General features: G+C 42.6%; 1 protein-coding gene across 1 annotated transcript; it reads right to left on the bottom strand.

Moving 5' to 3' along the window:
- Window positions 1-1,612: 1,612 nt before the first annotated feature.
- On the bottom strand, window positions 1,613-23,534 carry LOC119116340 (protein AHNAK2-like). The gene is made up of 8 exons (XM_037241646.1): window positions 23,286-23,534; window positions 18,655-18,704; window positions 18,150-18,260; window positions 17,679-17,783; window positions 16,638-16,791; window positions 16,403-16,563; window positions 10,187-16,318; window positions 1,613-1,873 (listed from the first exon to the last, which is right to left on the bottom strand). The coding sequence occupies exons 1-8, from the start codon at window positions 23,341-23,343 to the stop codon at window positions 1,613-1,615; spliced, it is 7,032 nt and encodes a 2,343-aa protein (XP_037097541.1). The 5' UTR covers window positions 23,344-23,534.
- Between the last annotated feature and the right edge of the window lie 672 nt (window positions 23,535-24,206).

Here is a 24,206-nt window from a genome sequence, read left to right as displayed (position 1 = left end):
GACAGACCACTTGAGACTCGAGGCACAAAAGCATAGCGGTTGGAAGTAACCAATTTACTTTTACATAATTTTAATATTTAATGTTCTGACGAATTTTTAATTTAACTCCATTCATTTGGAAATGGATATCTGTGCTTTCTTCTCTATTTGGTCAAAATGGGGCTTCGTCCTCTTTTTTTCTTTTAACCTACATGAATGAGAACATGAGAGCTTGTAAGTCACCCGCAGTTGATATTTGGATTGATTGAGTTGTCAACAAGTACTTAACTGTCTCGTGCAGGGGTGCCAGCCTTCATCCAGCTTCACATACCAATGGCGAGCCCGCTTTCGTTATATTGACAACCAGTAAATCAAGTAAGTGCCACATTTCAGAAGCCTAATTTATCTCAGACTACTGGAGACAAATTTCTTGTGATTTTTTTTTTTTTTTTACATATCTAGCCAATAAAAAGATGATTCTGATTAAGCAAGTTTGATAAATGCATGTTTGGATGAGATTGGGGCGGCTCGGTGGCGCACTGGGTAGCACGTCCGCCTCACAGTTAGGAGGGTGCGGGTTCGATTCCACCTCCGGCTCTCCCTGTGTGGAGTTTGCATGTTCTCCCCGGGCCCGCGTGGGTTTTCTCCGGGCGCTCCGGTTTCCCCCCACATCCCAAAAACATGCTTGGTAGGCCGATTGAGCACTCCAGATTGTCCCTAGGTGTGAGTGCGAATGGTTGTTTGTCTCTGTGTGCCCTGCGATTGGCTGGCAACCGGTTCAGGGTGTCCCCCGCCTGCTGCCCGATGACGGCTGGGATAGGCTCCAGCACGCCCGCGACCCCCGTGGGGACTAAGCGGTACAGAAGATGGATGGATGGATGGATGGATGAGATTGTGTGGGAGAACTCACCTGGAGCTCTGTCCTCCCATCATCAATATGCGGTAAGATATGACCTCTTCAGACATGCTTGGACTAATAATACGTATTTATTGATGTGTATATTGCAAACATTTGGAGTTGAAGCATATGGATTAGTCCAGAGATCATTAAAAGCTATTTACACAGCTTTATTATTATTCACACTGGCTGAGAATGCACTGCTGATACATATGCATGTATGTACTGTAGCAAATGAGATTTAAGCAAAAATAGGAATAAAAAATACAGCAGTACACTTTGTCATCATCGTAACCGTTACATTTCTTTGTGTTTCCTATACTGCATCAACAAGAATACCTCAGCGGATACACAGACACACACACACATGCGCGTAAACACGTACGCACACACACACACACACACACTCTCACAGACACACACAGTGTTTTATGACTATCGTAAACATTCATTTTGCTATAGCCTCATCGTTAACACCCTTGTGATGCTAGAGCACAAATGCAGCTAGTAAACATTTTCTGTACCACACGTAAGCATATTTAGGGAAGCCCTGAAATAAGACACCTAGATACATAGCTTATTAACAATTTCATTGCGTTTTCCTTCTGCCAAAACACTTTGTCCATCTCTTTTTCATTCTGCAACATGCAGCCAGAGGTTCCATTAATACCTGCTTTCGATTAAACACTGACAAAGTTCTACTTTTAGACCAAGGAAGTTGATTTAGCTAGCACCTCACTTCTCAGCACCGTCAAAAAATCTCATTTTCTCCGAGTGAACGGATTCTCTGAGACGCTGGATGGACGAAGCCGCCTCCTCGTTGGCGAAGAACTCGGTGGGGTCGATGGTTTTGGTGATCTGTTTGGTAATCACAAAGGTTTCTGTGCTTTCGCGCGACGTTTCCCGGACAATACGTTTCTGCGACACTGTCCTCCTGCTGCTCTGTGAACTCTCCACTGTCCACGATGACGACGATTGGCCGGCCTCGCCTGCCGACTGGACGGCAGACAGAAGTTTGGTGTGATGTGATTCAGGGCCTACTTGTACATTGGATGTAAAGACGTGTATTTTCTCCGACGCCACTCTGAGAGTTTCCTCAGAGGAAGACAAGACCTCAGATGACAGAATAGTTATCTTCTCTGGTAAATCTGACTCGACTGTGATCAGCTCTGACCTGGCAGTGGAAGTTTGGACATTCATCTCTCCCATATCTGGAGGTAGGTTCAGATCAGAATATTTGGCCATGACCTTGGTTGGAGGAGAAGAGGGCAAACTGACATACTCGCTTGTCGCTGTTGAGCTGATGTCAGCAAAGATGTCGGAAGACTGCACAGAACAAGTTGGGCTCAAGTCCTCTTCATGTTCTCCTGGTGGGCTCTTTTTATCTTTCTGGTCATTTTTGCAGGGCGTTTTGGCAGGTTCTGAAGGTGACGAGAGCCCAAATGTTGGAAACCTAAACCATCCTGTGCGCTCAGGACTTTTGGTCACTTGTTGCTTGGGCTCCTTGCCCTTCCATTCTATGACTTCCTTCGAGGCGTCTGGGTCTTCTTCCTCTTTTTCAGTTTTTGACACATCAAATTCAATGTCAAGCTTTTCAAGGACAGCTCCAAATGATGTGGGAGTGGCTTGCAATGGTTTACCATCTCCATTCAGTTCAGCTTTCATCTCTGGTTGATTGTCTTTATATTCTGTGTCAGGTGAGACATTTTCTCCTTCTGGTTTTTGTCGTGAAAATGCTAGCCTTGGCATTTTGAAAGACGGTAGTTTGAATTTGCTCGGAGAGACGGGACTCAGAGCGTCATTCCCTGTCCCTTTGCTCAACTTGACGTCAACCTCAGTCTTTGGTGCTTCTGGGCCTGAAATGGTACTTTCCAATTGTTCAACTTCAACATCCGGCAGCTCAGTCTCAGCCTCAACATCTGGTAATAGTTTCAGTTTGATTCCTAATCCTCCGAGTTCACCTCCTGGAGTTGTCACTTCCATAGACTGGCCTTCAATGTCAATGATGGGTGTTGAAACCACCTGCTTTGCATCATCTTCAGGTATCTCTGGCTTTATGCCATCAGTTTCGGTGTCTTTACCCACATCAGGCACTTCAACTTTTGGTGGAGAACCTCCAAATTTAGGCAATTTGAAAGATGGTAATTTGAATTTTGATGGAGAAACTTCAATACTACTTCTTTGAGCTTCAATCTTAGTACCTTCTATTTCCACTTTAGCAGATGGTAGTTTCATTTCAGATTCTTGGAGTTTAAGGTCAACAACTGGCAGTGTGATATCTCCATCTTTCTTTGACAAGCTTATGTCAATGTCAGGGCTTTTAGCTTTTGGCATGGAAATGCCAAATGTTGGCATTGTAATCTTGCTGTTGACATCCACTTCTGGTGGTTGAAACTCCACTTTAGGTGAAGTTTTCATTTTTCCTTTCAGAACAGAAACATTAACATCTGGATCAATATCAACTACAGAGTCTTTACTATCCTTGGTGATAGAGAATTTGGGAAATGAGAAAGTTGGTAGTTTGAATTTTGATGGTGAAACTTCCACGCTCCCTGGTTGTGCTTCAATTATAGGCACTTCAATATCCACTTTGGCTGATGGTAGTTTAACGTCAACATCGGGGAGCTCAACTTCAGCTTCTGCGAGTTTGAGCTCTCCATCTTTCTTTGATAAGCTTATATCAAAGTCGGGTCCTTTCATTTTTGGCATGGTGATGCCAAACTTTGGCATTTTGAACTTGCTCTCCTGACCGTCCATATTGACATCAACATCTGGTGTTTGAAACTCTACTTTAGGTGAAGTGATTTCTAATTTCCCTTCTGGAATTGAAACATCAACATCTGGGAGATCAATCTCAACTTCAGCCTCTTTGCTACTTTGTTTGGATAATGAGAATTTTGGGAATGAGAATTTAGACCTTTTCATTTTGACATTGACATCTGTTGCAGCATCAAGAATTTTAGCCTCAACTTTTAATTCTGGTGATTTTACATCTGCTCCCTCCACCTTGATCCCTTTGTCCATATCAGGTCCTTCCACACTGACCTGAGGTAAAGCCACACCCAATTTTGGTAATTTAATTGTTGGTAATTTGAATTTTGATGGGGATCCTTCAACACTACCTGGTTGAGCTTCAATATCCACTTGAACTGATGGTAGTTTAACATCAATATCTGGGAGTTCAACTTCAGCTTCGGGGAGTTTGATTTCTCCATCTTTCTTTGATAAACTTATATCAAGATCGGGTCCTTTCATTTTTGGCATGGCGATGCCAAACTTTGGCATTTTGAACTTGCTCTCCTGGCCATCTATATTGACATCAACATCTGGTGTTTGAAACTCTACTTCTGGTGAAGTGATTTCTAATTTCCCTTCTGAAATCGAAACATCAACATCTGGGATATCAATCTCAACTTCAGACTCTTTGCTACTTTGCTTTGTTAATGAGAATTTTGGGAATGAGAATTTTGACCTTTTCATTTTGACATCAACATCTGGAGCAGCATCAGGAATTTTAGCGTCCACTTTTATTTCTGGTGATTTTATATCTGCTCCCTCCACCTTGATCTCCTTGTCCATATCAGGTACTTCAACATTGACCTGAGGTAAAGCCACACCTAATTTTGGTAATTTGAACGTTGGCAGTTTAAATTTTGATGGAGATCCTTCAACACTACCTGGTTGAGCTTCAATTTTACGCGCTTCGATGTCCACTTGAACTGATGGTAGTTTAACATCAACATCTGGGAGTTCAACTTCAGCTTCCTGAAGTTTGATCTCTCCATCTTTTTTTGATAAACTTATGTCAAAGTCAGGTCCTTTCATTTTCGGCATGGCAATGCCAAATTTAGGCATTTTAAACTTGCTCTCCTGACCATCAATATTGACATCAACATCTGGTGATTTAAAATCGACTTTTGGTGAAGTGACCTCCAAATTTCCCTCTGGAATGGAAACATCAACATCTGGGAGACTAATCTTAACTTCTGACTCTTTGCTACTTTGCTTTGAAAATGAGAATTTGGGAAATTTGATTGTTGGCAGTTTGAATTTTGATGGCGATCCTTCAACACTACCTGGTTGAAGATCAACATCAGGACCTTCTATTTCCACTTTAGCTGATGGAAGTTTAACATCGACATCCGGGAGTTCCACTTCAGCTTCTGGGAGTTTGATCTCTCCGTCTTTCTTTGATAAGCTTATATCAATGTCGGGTCCTTTCATCTTTGGCATGGCGATGCCAAATTTTGGCATTTTAAACTTGCTCTCTTGGCCTTCTATATTGACATTAGCTTCTGGTGATTGAAACTCTACCTGAGGAAGAGTGACCTCCAAATTTCCCTCTGGAATGGAAACATCAACTTCTGGGAGGTCAATATCAACTTCAGCCTCTTTGCTACTTTGCTTGGTTAATGAGAATTTCGGGAATGAGATTGTTGGTAATTTGAATTTTGATGGTGATCCTTCAACACAACCTTCAGTTTTAGGCGCTTCAATGTCCACTTGAACGGATGGTAGTTTAACATCGACATCTGGGAGTTCAACTTCAGCTTCTGGGATTTTGATCTCGCCATCTTTCTTTGATAAGCTTATATCAAAATCAGGTCCTTTCATTTTCGGCATGGAGATGCCAAATTTGGGCATTTTAAACTTGCCCTCCTGACCATCTATATTGACATCAACATCTGGTGAAGTTATTTCCAGTTTCCCTGCTTGAACAGAAACATCAACATCTAGGAGGTCAATATCAACTTCAGATTCTTTGCTACTTTGCTTTGTTAGTGAGAATTTGGGCAATGAGAATTTAGACTTTTTCATTTTGACATCAATTTCTGAGGCAGCATCAGGAATTGTTGCTTCTACTTTTAATTCTGGTGATTTTAGATGTGGTCCCTCTACTTTGATCTCCTTGTCGATATCAGGGACTTCCACGCTGACCTGAGGTAAAGCCACACCCAATTTGGGCAATTTAAATGTTGGCAGTTTGAATTTTGATGGCGATCCTTCCACACTACCTGGGTGAGCTTCAATTTTAGGACCTTCTATTTCCACTTTAGCTGATGGTAGTTTAACGTCAACATCGGGGAGTTCAACTTCAGCTTCTGGAAGTTTGATCTCTCCATCTTTCTGTGATAAGCTGATATCCAAGTCCGGTCCTTTCATTTTTGGCATGGAGATGCCAAATTTGGGCATTTTAAACTTGCTCTCTTGGCCTTGTATATTTACATTAGCTTCTGGTGATTGAAACTCTACTTGAGGTAGAGTGACCTCCAAATTTCCCTCTGGAATAGAAACATCGACCACTGGGAGGTCAAGATCAACTTCAGTTTCTTTACTCCTTTGCTTGGTTAGTGAGAATTTGGGGAATGAGATTGTTGGTAATTTGAATTTTGATGGCGATCCTTCCACGCTACCAGGTTGAGCTTCAATTTTCGGAGCTTCAATGTCTACTTTAGCTGATGGAAGTTTCACATCAACATCCGGGAGTTCAACTTCACCTTCCGGGAGTTTGATCTCACCATCTTTCTTTGATAAGCTTATATCAAAGTCGGGTCCTTTCATTTTTGGCATGGCGATGCCAAACTTTGGCATTTTGAACTTGCTCTCCTGACCATCTATTTTTACATCAACATCTGGTGGTTGAAATTCTACTTCTGGTGAAGTGATTTCCAGTTTCCTTGCTGGAACAGAAACATCAACATCTGGGAGATCAATCTTAACTTCAGCCTCTTTGCTACTTTGCTTAGTTAGTGAGAATTTGGGGAATTTTATTGTTGGTAGTTTGAATTTTGATGGCGATCCTTCAATACTACTTGGTTGAGCTTCAATTTTAGGCACTTCAACATCCACTTGAACTGATGGTACTTTAACATCAACATCGGGGAGCTCAACTTCAGCTTCCAGTAATTTGATGTCTCCATCTGTCTTTGATAAGCTTATATCAAAGTCGGGTCCTTTCATTTTTGGCATGGTGATGCCAAACTTTGGCATTTTGAACTTGCTCTCCTGACCATCTATATTGACATCAACATCTGGTGGTTGAAACTCTACTTCTGGTGATGTGATTTCCAGTTTCCCTGCTGGAACAGAAACATCAACATCTGGGAGATCAATCTCAACTTCTGACTCTTTGCTACTTTGCTTTGTTAATGAGAATTTGGGGAATGAGAATTTTGATCTTTTCATTTTGACATCAACATCTGTAGCAACATCAGGAATTTTAGCTCCCACTTTTAATTCTGGTGATTTTACATCTGCTCCCTCCACCTTGATCTCTTTGTCGATATCACTGACTTCTACACTGACTTGAGGTAAAGCCACACCCAATTTAGGTAATTTGAATGTTGGCAATTTGAATTTTGAAGGAGATCCCTCAACGCTACCTGGCTGAACTTGAATCTTTGAATCTTCAATCTCCACATTTCCAGATGGTAATTTCATTTCAGCTTCTTTGAGTTGAACCTCTGCCTCTGGGAATGTGATATCGCCATCTTTCTTCGCCAAACCTACGTCAATGTCAGGCCCTTTTACTTTTGGCATGGAGATGCCAAACTTTGGGAATCTAAATTTGCTCTCCTGCCCTTCTATATTGACATCAACATCTGGTGGTTGAAACTCTAGTTTAGGTGAAGTGATTTCCAGATTCCCTGCTGGAACTGAAACATCAACATCTGGAAGACCAATCTCAACTTCAGATTCTTTGCTACTTTGCTTGGTTAATGATAATTTTGGAAATGAGATTGTTGGTAATTTGAATTTTGATGGCGATCCTTCCACGCTACCTGGTTTAGCTTCAGTTTTAGGACCTTCTATTTCCACTTTAGCTGATGGTAGTTTAACATCAACATCTGGAAGTTCTACTTTAGCTTGTGGGAGTTTGATCTCTCCATCTTTCTTGGATAGGTTTATGTCCAAGTTGGGTCCTTTCATTTTTGGCATAGTGATGCCAAACTTTGGCATTTTGAACTTGCTCTCCTGGCCATCTATATTGACATCAACATCTGGTGTTTGAAACTCTACTTCAGGTGAAGTGATTTCTAATTTCCCTTCTGAAATCGAAACATCAACATCTGGAATATCAATCTCAACTTCTGACTCTTTGCTTCTTTGCTTGGTTAGTGAGAATTTGGGGAATGAGAATCTAGACCTTTTCATTTTGACATCAACATCTGTAGCAGGATCAAGAATTTTAGCTTCCACTTTTATTTCTGGTGATTTTATATCTGCTCCCTCCACCTTGATCTCTTTGTCCATATCAGGTACTTCAACACTGACCTGGGGTAAAGCCACACCCAATTTTGGTAATTTGAATGTTGGCAGTTTAAATTTTGATGGAGATCCTTCAACACTACCTGGTTGAGCTTCAATTTTAGGCGCTTCAATATCCACTTGAACTGATGGTAGTTTAACATCGACATCTGGGAGTTCAACTTCAGCTTCCGCAAGTTTGATCCCTCCATCTTTTTTTGATAAACTTATGTCAAAGTCAGGTCCTTTCATTTTTGGCATGGCGATGCCAAATTTAGGCATCTTAAACTTGCTCTCCTGACCATCTATATTGACATCAACATCTGGTGGATGAAATTCTACTTCTGGTGATGTAATTTCCAGTTTCCCTGCTGGAACTGAAACATCAACATCTGGCAGACCAATCTCAACTTCAGCCTCATTGCTACTTTGTTTAGTTAATGAGAATTTTGGAAATGAGATTGTTGGTAATTTGAATTTTGATGGTGATCCTTCAACACTACCTTTAATTTTAGGAGCTTCAATATCCACATTAGCTGATGGTAATTTAAAATCAATATCTGGGAGTTCAACTTCCGCTTCTGGGAGTTTGATCTCTCCATCTTTCTTTGATACGCTTATTTCAAAGTCGGGTCCTTTCATTTTCGGCATTGCGATGCCAAATTTTGGCATTTTGAACTTGCTGTCCTGACCATCTATTTTGACATCAACATCTGGTGAAGTGATTTCCAGTTTCCCTGCTGGAACTGAAACATCAACATCTGGGACATCAATCTCAACTTCTGACTCTTTGCTACTTTGCTTGGTTAGCGAGAATTTGGGGAATGAGAATCTAGACCTTTTCATTTTGAAATCAACATTTGTAGCAGCATCAGGAATTTTAGCTTCCACTTTTATTTCCGGTGATTTTATGTCTGCTCCCTCCACCTTGATCTCTTTGTCCATATCAGGTACTTCAACACTGACCTGGGGTAAAGCCACACCCAATTTTGGTAATTTGAATGTTGGCAGTTTAAATTTTGATGGAGATCCTTCAACACTACCTGGTTGAGCTTCAATGTTAGGCGCTTCAATATCCACTTGAACTGATGGTAGTTTAACATCGACATCTGGGAGATCAACTTCAGCTTCCACAAATTTGATCCCTCCATCTTTTTTTGGTAAACTTATGTCAAAGTCAGGTCCTTTCATTTTTGGCATGGCAATGCCAAATTTAGGCATCTTAAACTTGCTCTCCTGACCATCTATATTGACATCAACATCTGGTGGTTGAAACTCTACTTCTGGTGATGTGATTTCCAGTTTCCTTGCTGGAACAGAAACATCAACATCTGGGAGATTAATCTTAACTTCAGCCTCTTTGCTACTTTGTTTCGTTAATGAGAATTTTGGAAATGAGATTGTTGGTAATTTGAATTTTGATGGCGATCCTTCAACACTACCTTTAATTGTAGGAGCTTCAATATCCATGTTAGCTGATGGTAATTTACCATCAATATCTGGGAGTCCAACTTCAGCTTCCGGAAGTTTGATGTCTCCATCTTTGTTTGATACGCTTATTTCAAAGTCGGGTCCTATCATTTTTGGCATGGTGATGCCAAATTTTGGCATTTTGAACTTGCTCTCCTGACCATCTATATTCACATCAACATCTGGTGATTTAAAATCGACTTTTGGTGAAGTGACCTCCAAATTTCCCTCTGGAATAGAAACATCAACATCTGGGAGACCAATCTCAACTTCTGACTCTTTGCTACTTTGCTTTGAAAATGAGAATTTGGGAAATTTGATTGTTGGCAGTTTGAATTTTGATGGCGATCCTTCAACTTTACCTGGTTGAAAATCAACCTCAGGACCTTCTATTTCCACTTTAGCTGATGGAAGTTTAACATCGACGTCAACTTCAGCTTCTGGGAGTTTGATCTCGCCGTCTTTCTTTGATAAGCTTATATCAATGTCGGGTCCTTTCATCTTTGGCATGGCAATGCCAAATTTTGGCATTTTAAACTTGCTCTCTTGGCCTTCTATATTAACATTAGCTTCTGGTGATTGAAACTCTACCTGAGGAAGAGTGACCTCCAGATTTCCCTCTGGAATGGAAACATCAACTTCTGGGAGGTCAATATCAACTTCAGCCTCTTTGCTACTTTGCTTGGTTAATGAGAATTTGGGGAATGAGATTGTTGGTAATTTGAATTTTGATGGTGATCCTTCAACACAACCTTCAGTTTTAGGCGCTTCAATGTCCACTTGAACGGACGGTAGTTTAACATCGACATCTGGGAGTTCAACTTCAGCTTCTGGGATTTTGATCTCGCCATCTTTCTTTGATAAGCTTATATCAAAATCAGGTCCTTTCATTTTCGGCATGGAGATGCCAAATTTGGGCATTTTAAACTTGCCCTCCTGACCATCTATATTGACATCAACATCTGGTGAAGTGATTTCCAGTTTCCCTGCTTGAACAGAAACATCAACATCTGGGAGGTCAATATCAACTTCAGATTCTTTGCTACTTTGCTTGGTTAGTGAGAATTTGGGCAATGAGAATTTAGACTTTTTCATTTTGACATCAATTTCTGAGGCAGCATCAGGAATTTTTGCTTCCACTTTTAATTCTGGTGATTTTACATGTGGTCCCTCTACCTTGAGCTCCTTGTCCATATCAGGGACTTCCACACTGACCTGAGGTAGAGCCACACCCAGTTTGGGTAATTTAAATGTTGGCAGTTTGAATTTTGATGGCGATCCTTCCACACTACCTGGGTGAGCTTCAATTTTAGGACCTTCTATTTCCACTTTAGCTGATGGTAGTTTAACGTCAACATCGGGGAGTTCAACTTCAGCTTCTGGAAGTTTGATCTCTCCATCTTTCTGTGACAAGCTGATATCCAAGTCAGGTCCTTTCATTTTTGGTATGGAGATGCCAAATTTGGGCATTTTATACTTGCTCTCTTGGCCTTCTGGTGATTGGAACTCTACTTGAGGTAGAGTGACCTCCAAATTTCCCTCTGGAATAGAAACATCAACACCTGGGAGGTCAAGATCAACTTCAGTTTCTTTGCTACTTTGCTTGGTTAATGAGAATTTGGGGAATGAGATTGTTGGTAATTTGAATTTTGATGGTGATCCTTCCACGCTACCAGGTCGAGCTTCAATTTTAGGAGCTTCAATATCGACTTTAGCTGATGGAAGTTTAACATCAACATCCGGGAGTTCAACTTCACCTTTGGGGAGTTTGATCTCACCATCTTTCTTTGATAAGCTTATATCAAAGTCGGGTCCTTTCATTTTGGGCATGGTGATGCCAAACTTTGGCATTTTGAACTTGCTCTCCTGACCACCTATATTGACATCAATATCTGGTTTGTGAAACTCTACTTCTGGTGAAGTGATTTCTAATTTCCCTTCTGGAATCGAAACATCAACATCTGGGAGATCAATCTCAACTTCTGACTCTTTGCTACTTTGCTTTGTTAATGAGAATTTGGGGAATGAGAATTTTGATCTTTTCATTTTGAAATCAACATCTGGAGCAGCATCAGGAATCTTAGCTTCAACATTTAATTCTGGTGATTTTACATCTGCTCCCTCTATCTTGATCCCTTTGTCCATATCAGGTCCTTCCACACTGACCTGAGGTAAAGCTACACCTAATTTGGGTAATTTGAATGTTGGCATTTTAAATTTTGATGCCGATCCTTCAACACTACCTGGTTGAAAATCAACCTCAGAACCTTCTATTTCCACTTTGGCTGATGGTAGTTTCACGTCAACATTGGGGAGCTCAAGTTCAGCTTCCGGGAATTTCATATCTCCATCTTTCTTTGATAAGCTTATATCAAAGTCGGGTCCTTTCATTTTCGGCATGGCGATACCAAATTTTGGCATTTTGAACTTGCTCTCCTGACCATCTATTTTCACATCAACATCTGGTGATTGAAACTCTACTTCTGGTGAAGTGATTTCGAGTTTCCCTGCTGGAATCGAAACATCAACATCTGGGTGATCAATCTCAACTTCTGACTCTTTGCTACTTTGCTTTGTTAATGAGAATTTGGGGAATGAAAATTTTGATCTTTTCATTTTGACATCAACATCTGTAGCAACATCAGGAATTTTATCACCCACTTTTAATTCTGGTGATTTTACATCTGCTCCCTCCACCTTGATCTCTTTGTCCATATCACTGACTTCTACACTGACCTTAGGTAAAGCCACACCCAATTTAGGTAATTTGATTGTTGGCAGTTTAAATTTTGATGGCGATCCTTCAACACTACCTGGTTGAAAATCAACCTCGGGACATTCTATTTCCACTTTAGCTGATGCTAGTTTCACGTCAACATCGGGGAGCTCAACTTCAGCTTCCGGGAATTTGATGTCTCCATCTTTCTTTAATAAGCTTATATCAAAGTCGGGTCCTTTCATTTTCGGCATGGCGATACCAAATTTTGGCATTTTGAACTTGCTCTCCTGACCATCTATTTTCACATCAACATCTGGTGATTGAAACTCTACTTCTGGTGAAGTGATTTCCAGTTTCCCTGCTGGAATCGAAACATCAACATCTGGGTGATCAATCTCAACTTCTGACTCTTTGCTACTTTGCTTTGTTAATGAGAATTTGGGGAATGAGAATTTTGATCTTTTCATTTTGACATCAACATCTGTAGCAACGTCAGGAATTTGAGCTCCCACTTTTAATTCTGGTGATTTTACATCTGCTCCCTCCACCTTGGTCTCTTTGTCTATATCAGGTACTTCTACACTGACTTGAGGTAAAGCCACACCCAATTTTGGTAATTTGAATGTTGGCAGTTTAAATTTTGATGGCGATCCTTCAACACTACCTGGTTGAAAATCAACCTCAGGACCTTCTATTTCCACTTTAGCTGATGGTAGTTTCACATCCACATCGGGGAGCTCAAGTTCAGCTTCCGGGAATTTCATGTGTCCATCTTTCTTTGATAAGCTTATATCAAAGTCGGGTCCTTTCATTCTCGGCATGGCGATACCAAATTTTGGCATTTTGAACTTGCTCTCATGACCATCTATTTTCACATCACTATCTGTAGTAACATCAGGAATTTTAGCTCCCACTTTTAATTCTGGTGATTTTACATCTGTTCCCTCCACCTTGATCTCTTTTTCTGTATCAGGTACTTCCACACTGACCTGAGGTAAAGCGACACCCAATTTTGGTAATTTGAATGTTGGCAGTTTAAATTTTGATGATGATCCTTCAACACTACCTGGTTGAAAATCAACCTCAGGACCTTCTATTTCCACTTTAGCTGATGGTAGTTTCACATCAACATCGGGGAGCTCAACTTCAGCTTCCGGGAGTTTGATCTCTCCATCTTTCTTTGATAAGCTTATATCAATGTCGGGTGCTTTCATCTTTGGCATGGAGATGCCAAATTTTGGCATTTTAAACTTGCCTCTTTTATATTCAATTTCAGCATACAAAGGTTCAGTATCAATCTCATGTTCTTCCATTTTCACCTCTGCTGTCCCAATATTCACTTTTCCAAGATCAAGTGTGGGAACATCTGGACATTTGATGTCAACATTTTCCTTTAGGTTTTTCTCACTGTGCTCAAAATTAGATTTGAAAGCTTGCATTTGTAAATCGGGTTTTTTAATGTCAATCTCTGTCTGTAATCCATCAGTTTGTCCAATATTTACGTTTAGTTTAGGAGTCTGTGGAATTGTTTCATCAGTTACCTGACGATTGACATCAATATCTTTCTTTTTTAAGTTGAACTCAATTTCAGGCCCTTTGAGTTTTGGCATTATTACTCCGAACTTTGGCATTTTCAACTTCATTCCCTGTCCATCCATTTTTACCTCACACGCTGGTGGTACAAAAAGTTTAACTTCGGCTTTGGCCTCACTAGTGTAGATTTTGGGAGTATCTGGCTTTTGGACATCAACCTTAGCCTCCGGTGTTGTCACCCTGGTGCCCTTTTCTGTTTCGTGTCCTTTTATCTTGGGCATGGGGAAACTGAGATGTGGCATGTTGAACTTGCCGCCTTTTCCATCCTGATCAGCATCCGTAGTCTTCACGTCTATTACAGGTCCTTCAATTTCCACGCTAGGTGCGGAAATGTTAAATCCAAGGTCCTTTCTTGGAATATCAACATTGGTATCAACCTTGGGCTTTGGCACAGTAGCATCTCCACCTTCCTCGGATAAACCAAAATCAACATCAGGTCCTTTAACTTTAAATTTTGGCATTTGAAATTTGGCTTTATGTCCATCAAGTTCAACCCCAGACAGAAGATGTTGGGGTGTTTTGTCTTTCTGTGGTGATGCCTGTGCTTTTACGGGACTTAAATCCACATCTAAGGCTTCTTTGATTTGTACCTCTGGTTCAGGATCTGGCTTTTTCACACCCTCCTCTTTTTTGAAAATGTTTACATTGAGTTGTGGTCCAGTGATTTCCGGTATTGTGAAATCAAATTGCGGCATTTTAAACTTACGTCCTTTTGCTTCCTGATCTCCTGGCGACCCTGCAATGTCAACTGCCATCTTCTCTTCCGGAATATATTTGTATGCGCCTAATTGAGCATCAGGTGATTTGACTTTTCCATCAGTTTTTGACAAGCTTAAATCAATTTGTGGAGCTCTTAACTTTGGTAATGATACTTCAAATTTCAGGTTTTGTAATGGGCTTCCTTTTCCATCAAGTTCCCTCTCAACGGGGGATTCTGCCGAATCGATGTATTCAAGTTCACCAGTGCTTATCACAGCAGCGGACGTAATGCCTTCTTCTCTTATTTCTTCTTGGAGGAATATAGTTCTTTCTCCTTTCACATCATCATCCTTGGGCCCAGAAATATTTGGCTTTGGTAAATACATTCCGACCTCAGGGATTCTAAAGGCTGCCTTTGAAAACCCGATGCTCGGCAAAACTATCTTTGCCGTCTTTGATTTCTTATCAGATTCTTTTGAGTCGAGCGCAGGTTGGCACTCTTGTGTCGTTTCTATATTTGTTGGGTCCATCCGGGTCACGGTTAAAACTTCTTCTGAACTTAAGTCACCCGGTTTGATCTTTGGTAGCTTGAAAGAAGTCTTGGATAATTCTGGAGTGGAAGCGTCCTCTTCCTCTGCCTTACTGATGGGGGCCTCCTGTTTTGTTTTGCCATCAGCAAATTTAGTGGGTGTTTTCACTGATATTCTCTGAGCATTGGCATCTATCACAGTGATTTCTTCAGGAATAGGTACTCCACACATATCCACCTTTGGCAATTTATATCCAGGCAACTTTGAAACAGCCTCTTTCACGCTATCCACATCAATTGAGAGTTGCACTGTTTCTGGTAGTTCATCGTGGGCTCCTTTGACTTGTGTCCTTCGCGACATGTCCTCCATACCAGGGATTTCAATGTCTTCACGCTTGGGGAGGAGGGTTATTTTTTTACTTTTGCCTTTGCGTGGGGATGTTTGTTCAATTTCAGTCTTTTGCTCGCGCTGATCCCCTCTGACAATGCCTAGGTCTGCTATTTCTAAACTCGCGCCCAGTGTTTTGAGCCTTTTGGGTGATTTTGCTTTTGCCTCTTTCTTGTTTGATTTGTCCTTCCCCATTATTTTCATTTTTAATTCAGACCTTTCTTTCTTCTTTTTCTTACCATCGGGAGACAGTGGTCCAGTAGGGCTTTCTTGACCCGTCAGAGCCACCGTTAGATCGGTTGTTTTCAACGCGCTGTCGATAGCAATGAGCTCTACCTTGTGTTGAAGAGCAAGAGGTTTAGTCACTCTTGAATCAGAATCTTCTACCAGAGTTATCTCTTCTATTCGATGCACTTCAGGCCTCGTTCCTACGGGGCTTTGAAGGCCTTCAGGTGAGAGCAGTTCTGCTGCTTCTTGTGTGCATGTTGGTGCATCAGTGTCTTGATCCTCAGATGAGCTAACGCGGCCTCTCTTTGTTAGAGATGGAAGCTTCATCTTATGCCGTTTCTTGCCTTTAAGGGTGTCTTGAGTCTTTATTGGGGACTCTGTGTCACTTGTGGTTGGACTCAGCTCCAACTTTCTCTGCTCATCAGCCTCAGAAGAACTGTGAGACCTTGCAAAACGGGACTTCTTCCCTCTCCCTAAGGAGGGAAACTTAGGCCAGGAAATGCGTGCATCACCTCGTCTCTTGGATTTCCCATGTTCTCGCATCTCTGGAGTGAAGGTTTCATCCTCCTAGTTGGGAAACAGGATGGTTAGTTTTGCCTCCTAAAAAGAAGACAACATCAAGGGTCTGAAGATGTAACTGAAAATAGTTACAGGAATGATGTCAGACTCAGCGAGGGGCTCCGTCTCTGTGATGTCGGGTTTGCGTTTTAGGCAGAGCTTCACTTTGTAAGCCTGAGCATGCTCCAGAATTTGAATAGCGTCCTGATATGACACATTGTCAAAATAGACAGTGGCACTCAGAAGCTGATCTCCTGCGTTAAAAGAAGGAGTAGAAAATATTAGTTGGCAAATACTCTTCTGAGCTTTTGTCAAACTGGAAGCATACCTTCTTTGAGTTGTAGACTTTTAGAAGCAGGCGATTCTGGTACCACTTCTTTGATGAAGATGCCGTCTTTACCACCTCCGCCATAGATAAGACCTTCTGCACCTCCATCTTGGGCTGTTTTTATGATCATCCCTGACTCTGGGCTATACGCTTCCTGTTGAAACACCATCATATGGTACGTAGTAGACACATTATTTTGATCATATGATTATGTTGGAATGTTCTTCTTCTTCTTTTCGTGTCTTTGAAGTGCTAGTCAGATGACAGTTTCCCATGTCTTTACACAGTCTTTTGCATTGTCATTGAATTCAGCAAGATCTTTTAAGCTGCAGGGGTTGGGTAGTAGAGGGCAGACAAGGCAGTGCTGCATGGTATGGTACTCTTCTCCACATTCACAGAGGGTTGGGCCAGTTTTGTAGCCCCATCTGGCCGTAGCAGCTTTTGAGCTGACTGTTCCTGTTCTCAGGCAGTTGAGTGTCTTCCACCGGACCCATGGTGCTTTTGAGCCGGGTGGGAGAACTTTGGAAGGGGGGATTCCCATGTCAATGGGAAGGGGGTCATTCTCATGTCAGAATGTTGGAATGTTGACTAGAATCATTACCTTTGTTAAAACCTTCCACCTTTCTTTGACTCGTTGAAACTTTCCACATTCCCTGCAGTTGTGGAAACTTTCCAAATGATGTGGAAACGTTCTTGCTTAGTTAGTTATCTAAAAATGCTCCACTAGTATCTGTTTCCACAACCTTGTAAAACAAAGAGCTAAGACCCTCTGCACTCATTACCCAGATTGCAGAGGTGACCCCCGAAACCTGTTCAGTCTCACCCCCACCCTACTTTCTCTCAATAAATAGTCCCTTGCAAGAGGTGAAAGTCAGACTGCTTTCAAGCACCTCTGTACCACACAGGGTGCTGATGCCTTTCGCCGCTTGCAAGCGTAAAATGGTCAAACTGTCTCACGTGTGGTTCTTGCATAAAAGGTAGAGTGGGAAAAACTCTATCAGGTCGCTGTTTATCAAGCTGGAGAAATTGAAATTGACTCACCTTCAGTTTGCTCATCTTTGGGGTCGAGCGGCGGTCAAATCCACAGCCAAAGCTGGACCTTTTACCCTTCTTCCCCTTGCCTCGCTTATGGTGTGGGTCATCTTCCTACACCAAACGCAACAATGCTGTCAGCAAACACAGTTACCGCCTTTATTTCTTCTCTTGGTTGAATTATACACGGATAACTGTGAGCTTACATTTGTGAGAGTCGGGGGGGGGGGGCAACTTTCAATCTCTGTGGGCCTTTTAATTTTGGTCAGGTCGCATAGCGTGTCAGAGTTGTGTGTTTTATAGTGAAAACATCAATGATGAAAACTAGAATGTATTTTTAAAGGAAAGAGCGTGCTCTCTGTGGTGTCAAACACAAGAAGAATTACAGTCGACTCAAATGAGTTCCTGAGCTGAGGAGAAAATTTCTCTAGTCAATCAGACTCCAGTTTGGTGGCCCCTTTCCACTTTCCTGTGCGTTACCTCCTTGTCGCTGTCACTATATTTCTCCGTCTCCGGATGTTCTTCCACGGGGGACGATCCCTGAGGGCGTGGTCTCTCACCCTCGGTGAAATGAGACGGCTCGTCACATGCCTGTAGATGACGCAGATAGGTAGCTCGTGCTTTAATTTCTGAATTTTTTTTACTTCGCATTTCCAGTATCCAGCAAAAGGTGTGAAAATGACACTTTGCTGAGCCAACAAAAGCTGTGATAGTCCTTCAGTCATGGGAAGTAACGAATAATAAATTCTTTGGGACTGTGCTTAAGTTGATTTTCAGTTATCTCTACTTTACCACGTATTTGTCTGTCAACGTTTTACTTTTACGCTCTACATTTCAAAACGGGTATCTTCTTCTCAGTAGCTGTACATTTCAGACTCAGAGTCTGTGGCATTTGTACTCATTTGAGATCTGCCTCTTCAAATATCCAAGATCCAACAACTGGTTCCTATGAATCCATTCTACTCAAATATATATTCAGACTCACCGAATGGTCCTCTGAGCCGAGGTCTGGTGCTCTCAGCCTTCGCCCAGCTCCTACGGACAGAAACGCGAAAGACTCCTTCAACATTTGTTGTATCTCACTGGAGCCTGAAGTTTGCTGCGTAGAGACTTTGACGGGTTCTTCCTGGCAACAAATCCCCCCGAGGGCCATCTCCTCCATGTTCTCTTAAGTGATCCTCTTTATTGATCCATACATGAGACACATTTCCAAAAAGGAAAGATCAGACTACATATGCATCTGGTTACTTATTGTTGCTGTCAGAAGCCTTGTTGTTTACCAACTGACATAGTAAGACCTCACACACTGTGCTAACCTTTGTCATGTGAGCTCCGACTGCTTCTTTAAGTGCGTTAGTGTGTTAAGAAATGGCGCTCTGTTCGCTTTGGGGGGCAAAACAACAACATCAAATCATGATGATAAGAAGAAACACTGGTTCACATTCATTTGACCCAATGGAACATTCACCATCTAATCTCTACATTGAATCAAAAGTCTGAATAACCAACATATTGACTTAAGCAGTTCACCTACCTGCTGATGTTATTTATTCAAGTCCTGGAACTGACCCCAGGCACTTCTGAACGCAACCAGTGCCTCAAATGATTTGTTCAGCCTGGTACAGACAAAAAAGGTGGCAGTACACGCGCTCACCTTCCGTATGTGTGGACACAGAGGGGTGTGGATGTTGGGTGTCGAAAGTCAAACTTTACACCCAAGTTCCGGCTGCCTATGATGCCTTTCACACGGGCAGTCTTCTAACTCTCTCGCTGATGTACTTGTACGTATGTACGCTGGCTCCAAAATAGTCGCTTTTCAGTTGATCCCCAAAACGGCTAATTTGTTCCACTGCTAGCATTGCATTGTGAAAGAGGGTGAGCCATTTTCAACACTTTAGATTAGTCAATAATTTGTAAAATCAATAAAAGATAAATAACTATGTTGGAAGTCGTTCAATTTTCATGTCGACTTCAACCCACTATTTTGTTTTTGTAGCTTTCTCCCAGTCGGCTTTTGTCAGCTGCTACAACAAACCTCAGCTCTGTTGTTGCGTTTCTGATACGCCTGTGTTAATAGTTGTGAGTTGCAAGCATCACCTCTGCCTTCATCCTGATGTTCCAGGATATTGGCGTGAAGTGGATTAGATGGAATAAAGGTAGCAGGCAGATGCCGTCCGGCGGTGTCAGGGCTACAATCATTGTCGTGCGCGGCGCTGATGAGGTGCTGTTCCATTCAGTGGCTGTGTGTGACGGGCTTTACGTGACTCACTCACTGTCCAGCAGTGCACATAAGAGGAACTCCTTTCTCAAATATTTGCCATGTGCTTACTGCGCAGACCTTCAAGGAGACATAATTATGTCAGTTATCGTAATAAAATGATTTAGCAAAAGATCAAGAATTAACGTACACTTTTCAGTCTGCAATTTTGCACCGCTCTAGTGAGAACAAGCAGTAGAGAAAATGGACAGGTGTCTTCCGTGGCCCCAAAGCTAATCGGCCACGTTCACTCCCACAACGGTGCAAACGCCCGGTTCTGACTGTGACGTCTACGAAATTCCACATTCAACTCAATTCAGTTAGTCCGGCGAAATCTGTTTGTGCGGCACAAGTCGCAGACATAATTGCTACACAACTTGCGCAGAGAACCGCCAGCAGGGGGTGGCTATGATGTAAATGAGCAACACTGAAGTCATAAATGGTTAATAATAATAATAAGCATCTCGCATCCAGGTACATTTTCAGAAATATAACACTCAGAAAAAGATTGACCCGGCTGGTTGGTTTGATGGGTGGGCAGGCACTCGCTTGATTGTTTATACAACATTGAAAAGTCAACATTTAGATTGTCGCATGGCCGCTTATATCGATGGCCGTCGGAAGAATGCACCTCACGGTTGAGACACACTGAAGCGGCATTTTGTCAGCGGCAGGGCACACTGCAGATGATCTGCTGCAGGTTGACACTGCAGCTCTCGACGTGGGTGTGGCTCCGCTTGTCTCAGAGCGCTCTCTGCCTTATCTCGTTTGTTTGTTTTACCGACGACGTTCACGTTCACGTTCGATGCCGATCGTGATGTCTCGCAGAAACAAAAGCTAAAGCGGTTAGAGGATTGTTTTCTGTCTGATGGTCTCGCTTAACTCGACCAAGTCGTCAAAGGTCACACGGCCGCTCGCTTGCACTCGGACACAAGCCGCTTCCACCGCGAATGTTATTTATAATTGGATTTCAGCCCAGAAACACAATTGGATTTCAACCTCGAGCTCTCAGTGTACAATATCCTCATCCACTGAAACAAGAAATTGAAGCTAATTCTTCAAAGTAATCTCAAAATTTTCTATCTGAAACTGCTTATTTCCACAAAGTGATTGTGTAAACACCCCTCCACTGAACTCTCCTTGCAATTTGACCTCATTACCATGGCAACAAGAACGGTAGAACCAGTGTTTTTTTTTTAATGCATATAGATTTGTTTAATATTTTTCTGAATTTCTGTATGTTTCAGCCTGGGGACTCATTATCACTTGTTAGGTGTCTCCAAATGTATTTCTTTTGTGTTTTTCATTTCTTGATGGATATCATGACATATAGAAGACTATCAAACGTTACAATCGATTTACCATTAGAAAAGTATTGCCAAGCATTTTAGGATAATTAGCTATTTTCACGCCGTCTGTGAAAGCCATCTTTTCACTGGTATTTTTTTATATATTCAGTTTTATATATAAAAGGCACCAATGCAATAAAATGTGGGTGAGGAATTTGCCCAAGTGATTTTCCCATTTTCGAAGTCGGCTCCAGAATGTCAATGTCAAGAATGAGTTGAAACACCCCCTCTGACCTTGACCTTGAGTGTCTTACGTCCTAAACAAACAAAATGGACACTTTGTCATCTTCTCGGAGACATTACAGAACCTGAGACTAAGGTGCTTTTTTGAAAGCGTGGGCAAAATGACAGAGGTCGATGAGCGTCAGGCAACTGGAAAATGTCATCAGCTGTTACTAGCATCCCAAACATATTACTCAAGAAATGCGATCACTGGGTCTTCAGCCAACTTGAAACTTTGTTCTGAAGTTTGAATCTTATGAAAAGGAACCACGACTGACAGAATCAAAGAGTTTTGCGCCAGATTCCCTTCCCGCTCGCTTTCCGACCACTATTAGGGCACCGGTTGCGAGTCAAAGTCTGCACGAAAGGCGGCATCGTGTGCCACCGCATCACCGTAATGTGCTCGTAACGTAAAGCCTGCAAGAATTTGCCCCTTTGACCCCCATTGCATCTAACCGCCTTGAGGCGTCGAGCACATGTGCCGCATCAGCAGGCAAGTCAGCAGGATGAGGAGTAAAAGAACGAGTTCACCCCGCTCGGCATCTGCTGCAATGTTTTTTATAGGTGGCGCATCATTTATTTTTTTTGTTTTAGTCTGGTGCAGCTGCGCTTTGGGTGCCACAGGAAGCGCTTCTGTGCAGCAGCAGCAGCAGCTGCAGGATGGCCAGCTCGCCAGAAGGGATGATGACATCTCTGCAGACGACACACCCAGCGCTCACTGCAGGTTGGCATTAGCACCACAGACACACGCACGCACGCACGCTTGCTTGTCGCTCACACACACACACACACACAGGCACACAAACACACACACACGCTGCCGCTGAGTCAGCATGTTGTTCAGGCCAAGCATCCATCTGTGTTTCTTCTACTGCCCACCCGAGAGGTGTCAAATTCATTTTTGTGGTGGACTGCAAAAGATCACCTGCTTTCAATTGCTGTTGTAATTTTCTTCATCACATCAAATTGAATTTGGAATCATAATTTCTGTTAAATAGTGGTCTGGTCTAGTTCGAACAAATGCTTAAAAAACACGCTTCACGTTTAAGTCTAGATTTTGTGGCAAAAAGAAAAGAGCGAATCCGTTCTAAGGCAACACGCCTCGTTTGCTTTAGTGGACCTCGAGAGATGATATGCAGTGCCGAGTCTTGCCCCTGGGCCTTAAGTAGAACACCCTTAGCCTGAGTCCATCGCAGCTGACTTTGAACAAGAGAGGCGAGGTACACCTTGGATTGGTCGCCAGCCAGTCACAGAACGCATCGTGACAAGCAATGGACCTGTCGCCAGTTGACATGAAGTAACACCCACGAACAATTTGCGGCTCATTGTCATCGTAGCTAAGATTGAAAATCATAGCTGTTGATTCACCTCCTCATATTGCTACGTTGTGCATTTTGTTATGACAGTATATATAGTTTATTGACAACCAAATACAATTGCCACTTCACCTTGAAAGGATTTCATTAAAAAAACTCTACAATGCAAGATAAAATTCTACTTTCTTGCCTAAATGAAATCAAACAACTCTATCAAACATGAAAGTCAACTTGCTTTTGTATGGCACAATATCAAAATGATTCGGCTCTTGCCTCCGGGCCTTGCGATTGACATATCATTTAGAGTCAAGCTATCATGAATTTTGGGGTGGGGTGGTTCAGCCAGAGTACCTAGGCAGGCAAGACTCAAACCCTGAACTTCAGAACTGTGAGGCAGACTGCTAACCGCTTGTACCACCGTGAAGCCCCCCAAAAAGCATTCAATGTCAGATCCAAAGGGAAAGATGTTCACCTGTGCCAGAGGGCGCGCCGTGCCAGTTAGGGAAGGCCAGGTGGAAACAGTCGCACATGATGGCGGCGGCTGCAGAGAGGACAGGCTCCTAAGTCGTAAAGGGCGGGACAGGCGGCCGGATGGCAGCGTGGCGGGCGGCGGTAGGGTTCTCCTTTCCTCTTGGGCTGATCCCGGATCCGACGAGATGGCTGCCGTCTGAAGACTGGCTCGCCCTGTCAGCATCACGGACCTCCAGCGCAGCTCGATAACTTGCTTGTGGGAGGAGCTGCCTCCCCCTCCCCACCAACCCGCCATCCCCACCCATCGTCTGCATCCGCCGCCGCCCCCTCTCAGCGCAGACTCCTCGTCCCTTTTCTTTCCCCTCTTCCTCCCTCCTTCTTTCTCATTGATTGCTCTCATCGGACAAGGACGTTCAGCTGCAGCTCTGATGGAGTGTGTGCGTGCATGTGAGTGTGTGTTGTGTCTGTTTGGATGTTTATGCATGTTTGCGAAGGTGTCTGTGTGCATGCGTGTATGGTGCACTGATAAGAGTCCATAAGTGGATTTGCTGCCGTGTCTGTGCAGTTTTTCAAGCCCTCCTTTGTGGAGACACATCTAGCCATGTCGACTCAATCAGACACAAGGCAAGAAGCCAGTCTGAGAAGTTTGGAAAGTCCGATGCCTCCGCCGGGTGCCTCCTCGTTGCCATTCAGTGCTCCAATTAACTCTGTAGCCACATTTCGGCTAACGTGCCTCTATAAAACGTCACAACACAATCATACACCTTCTTAATTTGGATTTATTGTGAAATTAAGCAAAGGTCTTGTCATGGACAAAGAATACAACATTGGTGCTTTTTGTTTTGCTTGTGAAATCGGTCGACAAGTATGTTTTTTTGCAAAGCGTGGACTGTTGTCATTTTTTTACATGGACATTGTGATC

Source organism: Syngnathus acus, chromosome 22, assembly GCF_901709675.1.
Source record: "Syngnathus acus chromosome 22, fSynAcu1.2, whole genome shotgun sequence".
Taxonomy (NCBI): Eukaryota; Metazoa; Chordata; class Actinopteri; order Syngnathiformes; family Syngnathidae; genus Syngnathus; species Syngnathus acus.
The sequence above is the reverse complement of the archived record's forward strand: the minus strand, read 5'-3'. Positions and strand labels throughout refer to the sequence as shown.

Coding starts and splice junctions, on each gene's coding strand:
- LOC119116340 (XM_037241646.1), bottom strand. CDS start 23,343: ATGTGCGACTGTTTCCACCTGGCCTTCCCTAACTGGCACGGCGCGCCC. Junction 17,784..18,149: donor ATAGTGACAGCGACAAGGAG/GTAACGCACAGG, acceptor CGTTTGGTGTAG/GAAGATGACCCACACCATAA. Junction 16,792..17,678: donor CAAAGATGAGCAAACTGAAG/GTGAGTCAATTT, acceptor GTGTTTCAACAG/GAAGCGTATAGCCCAGAGTC.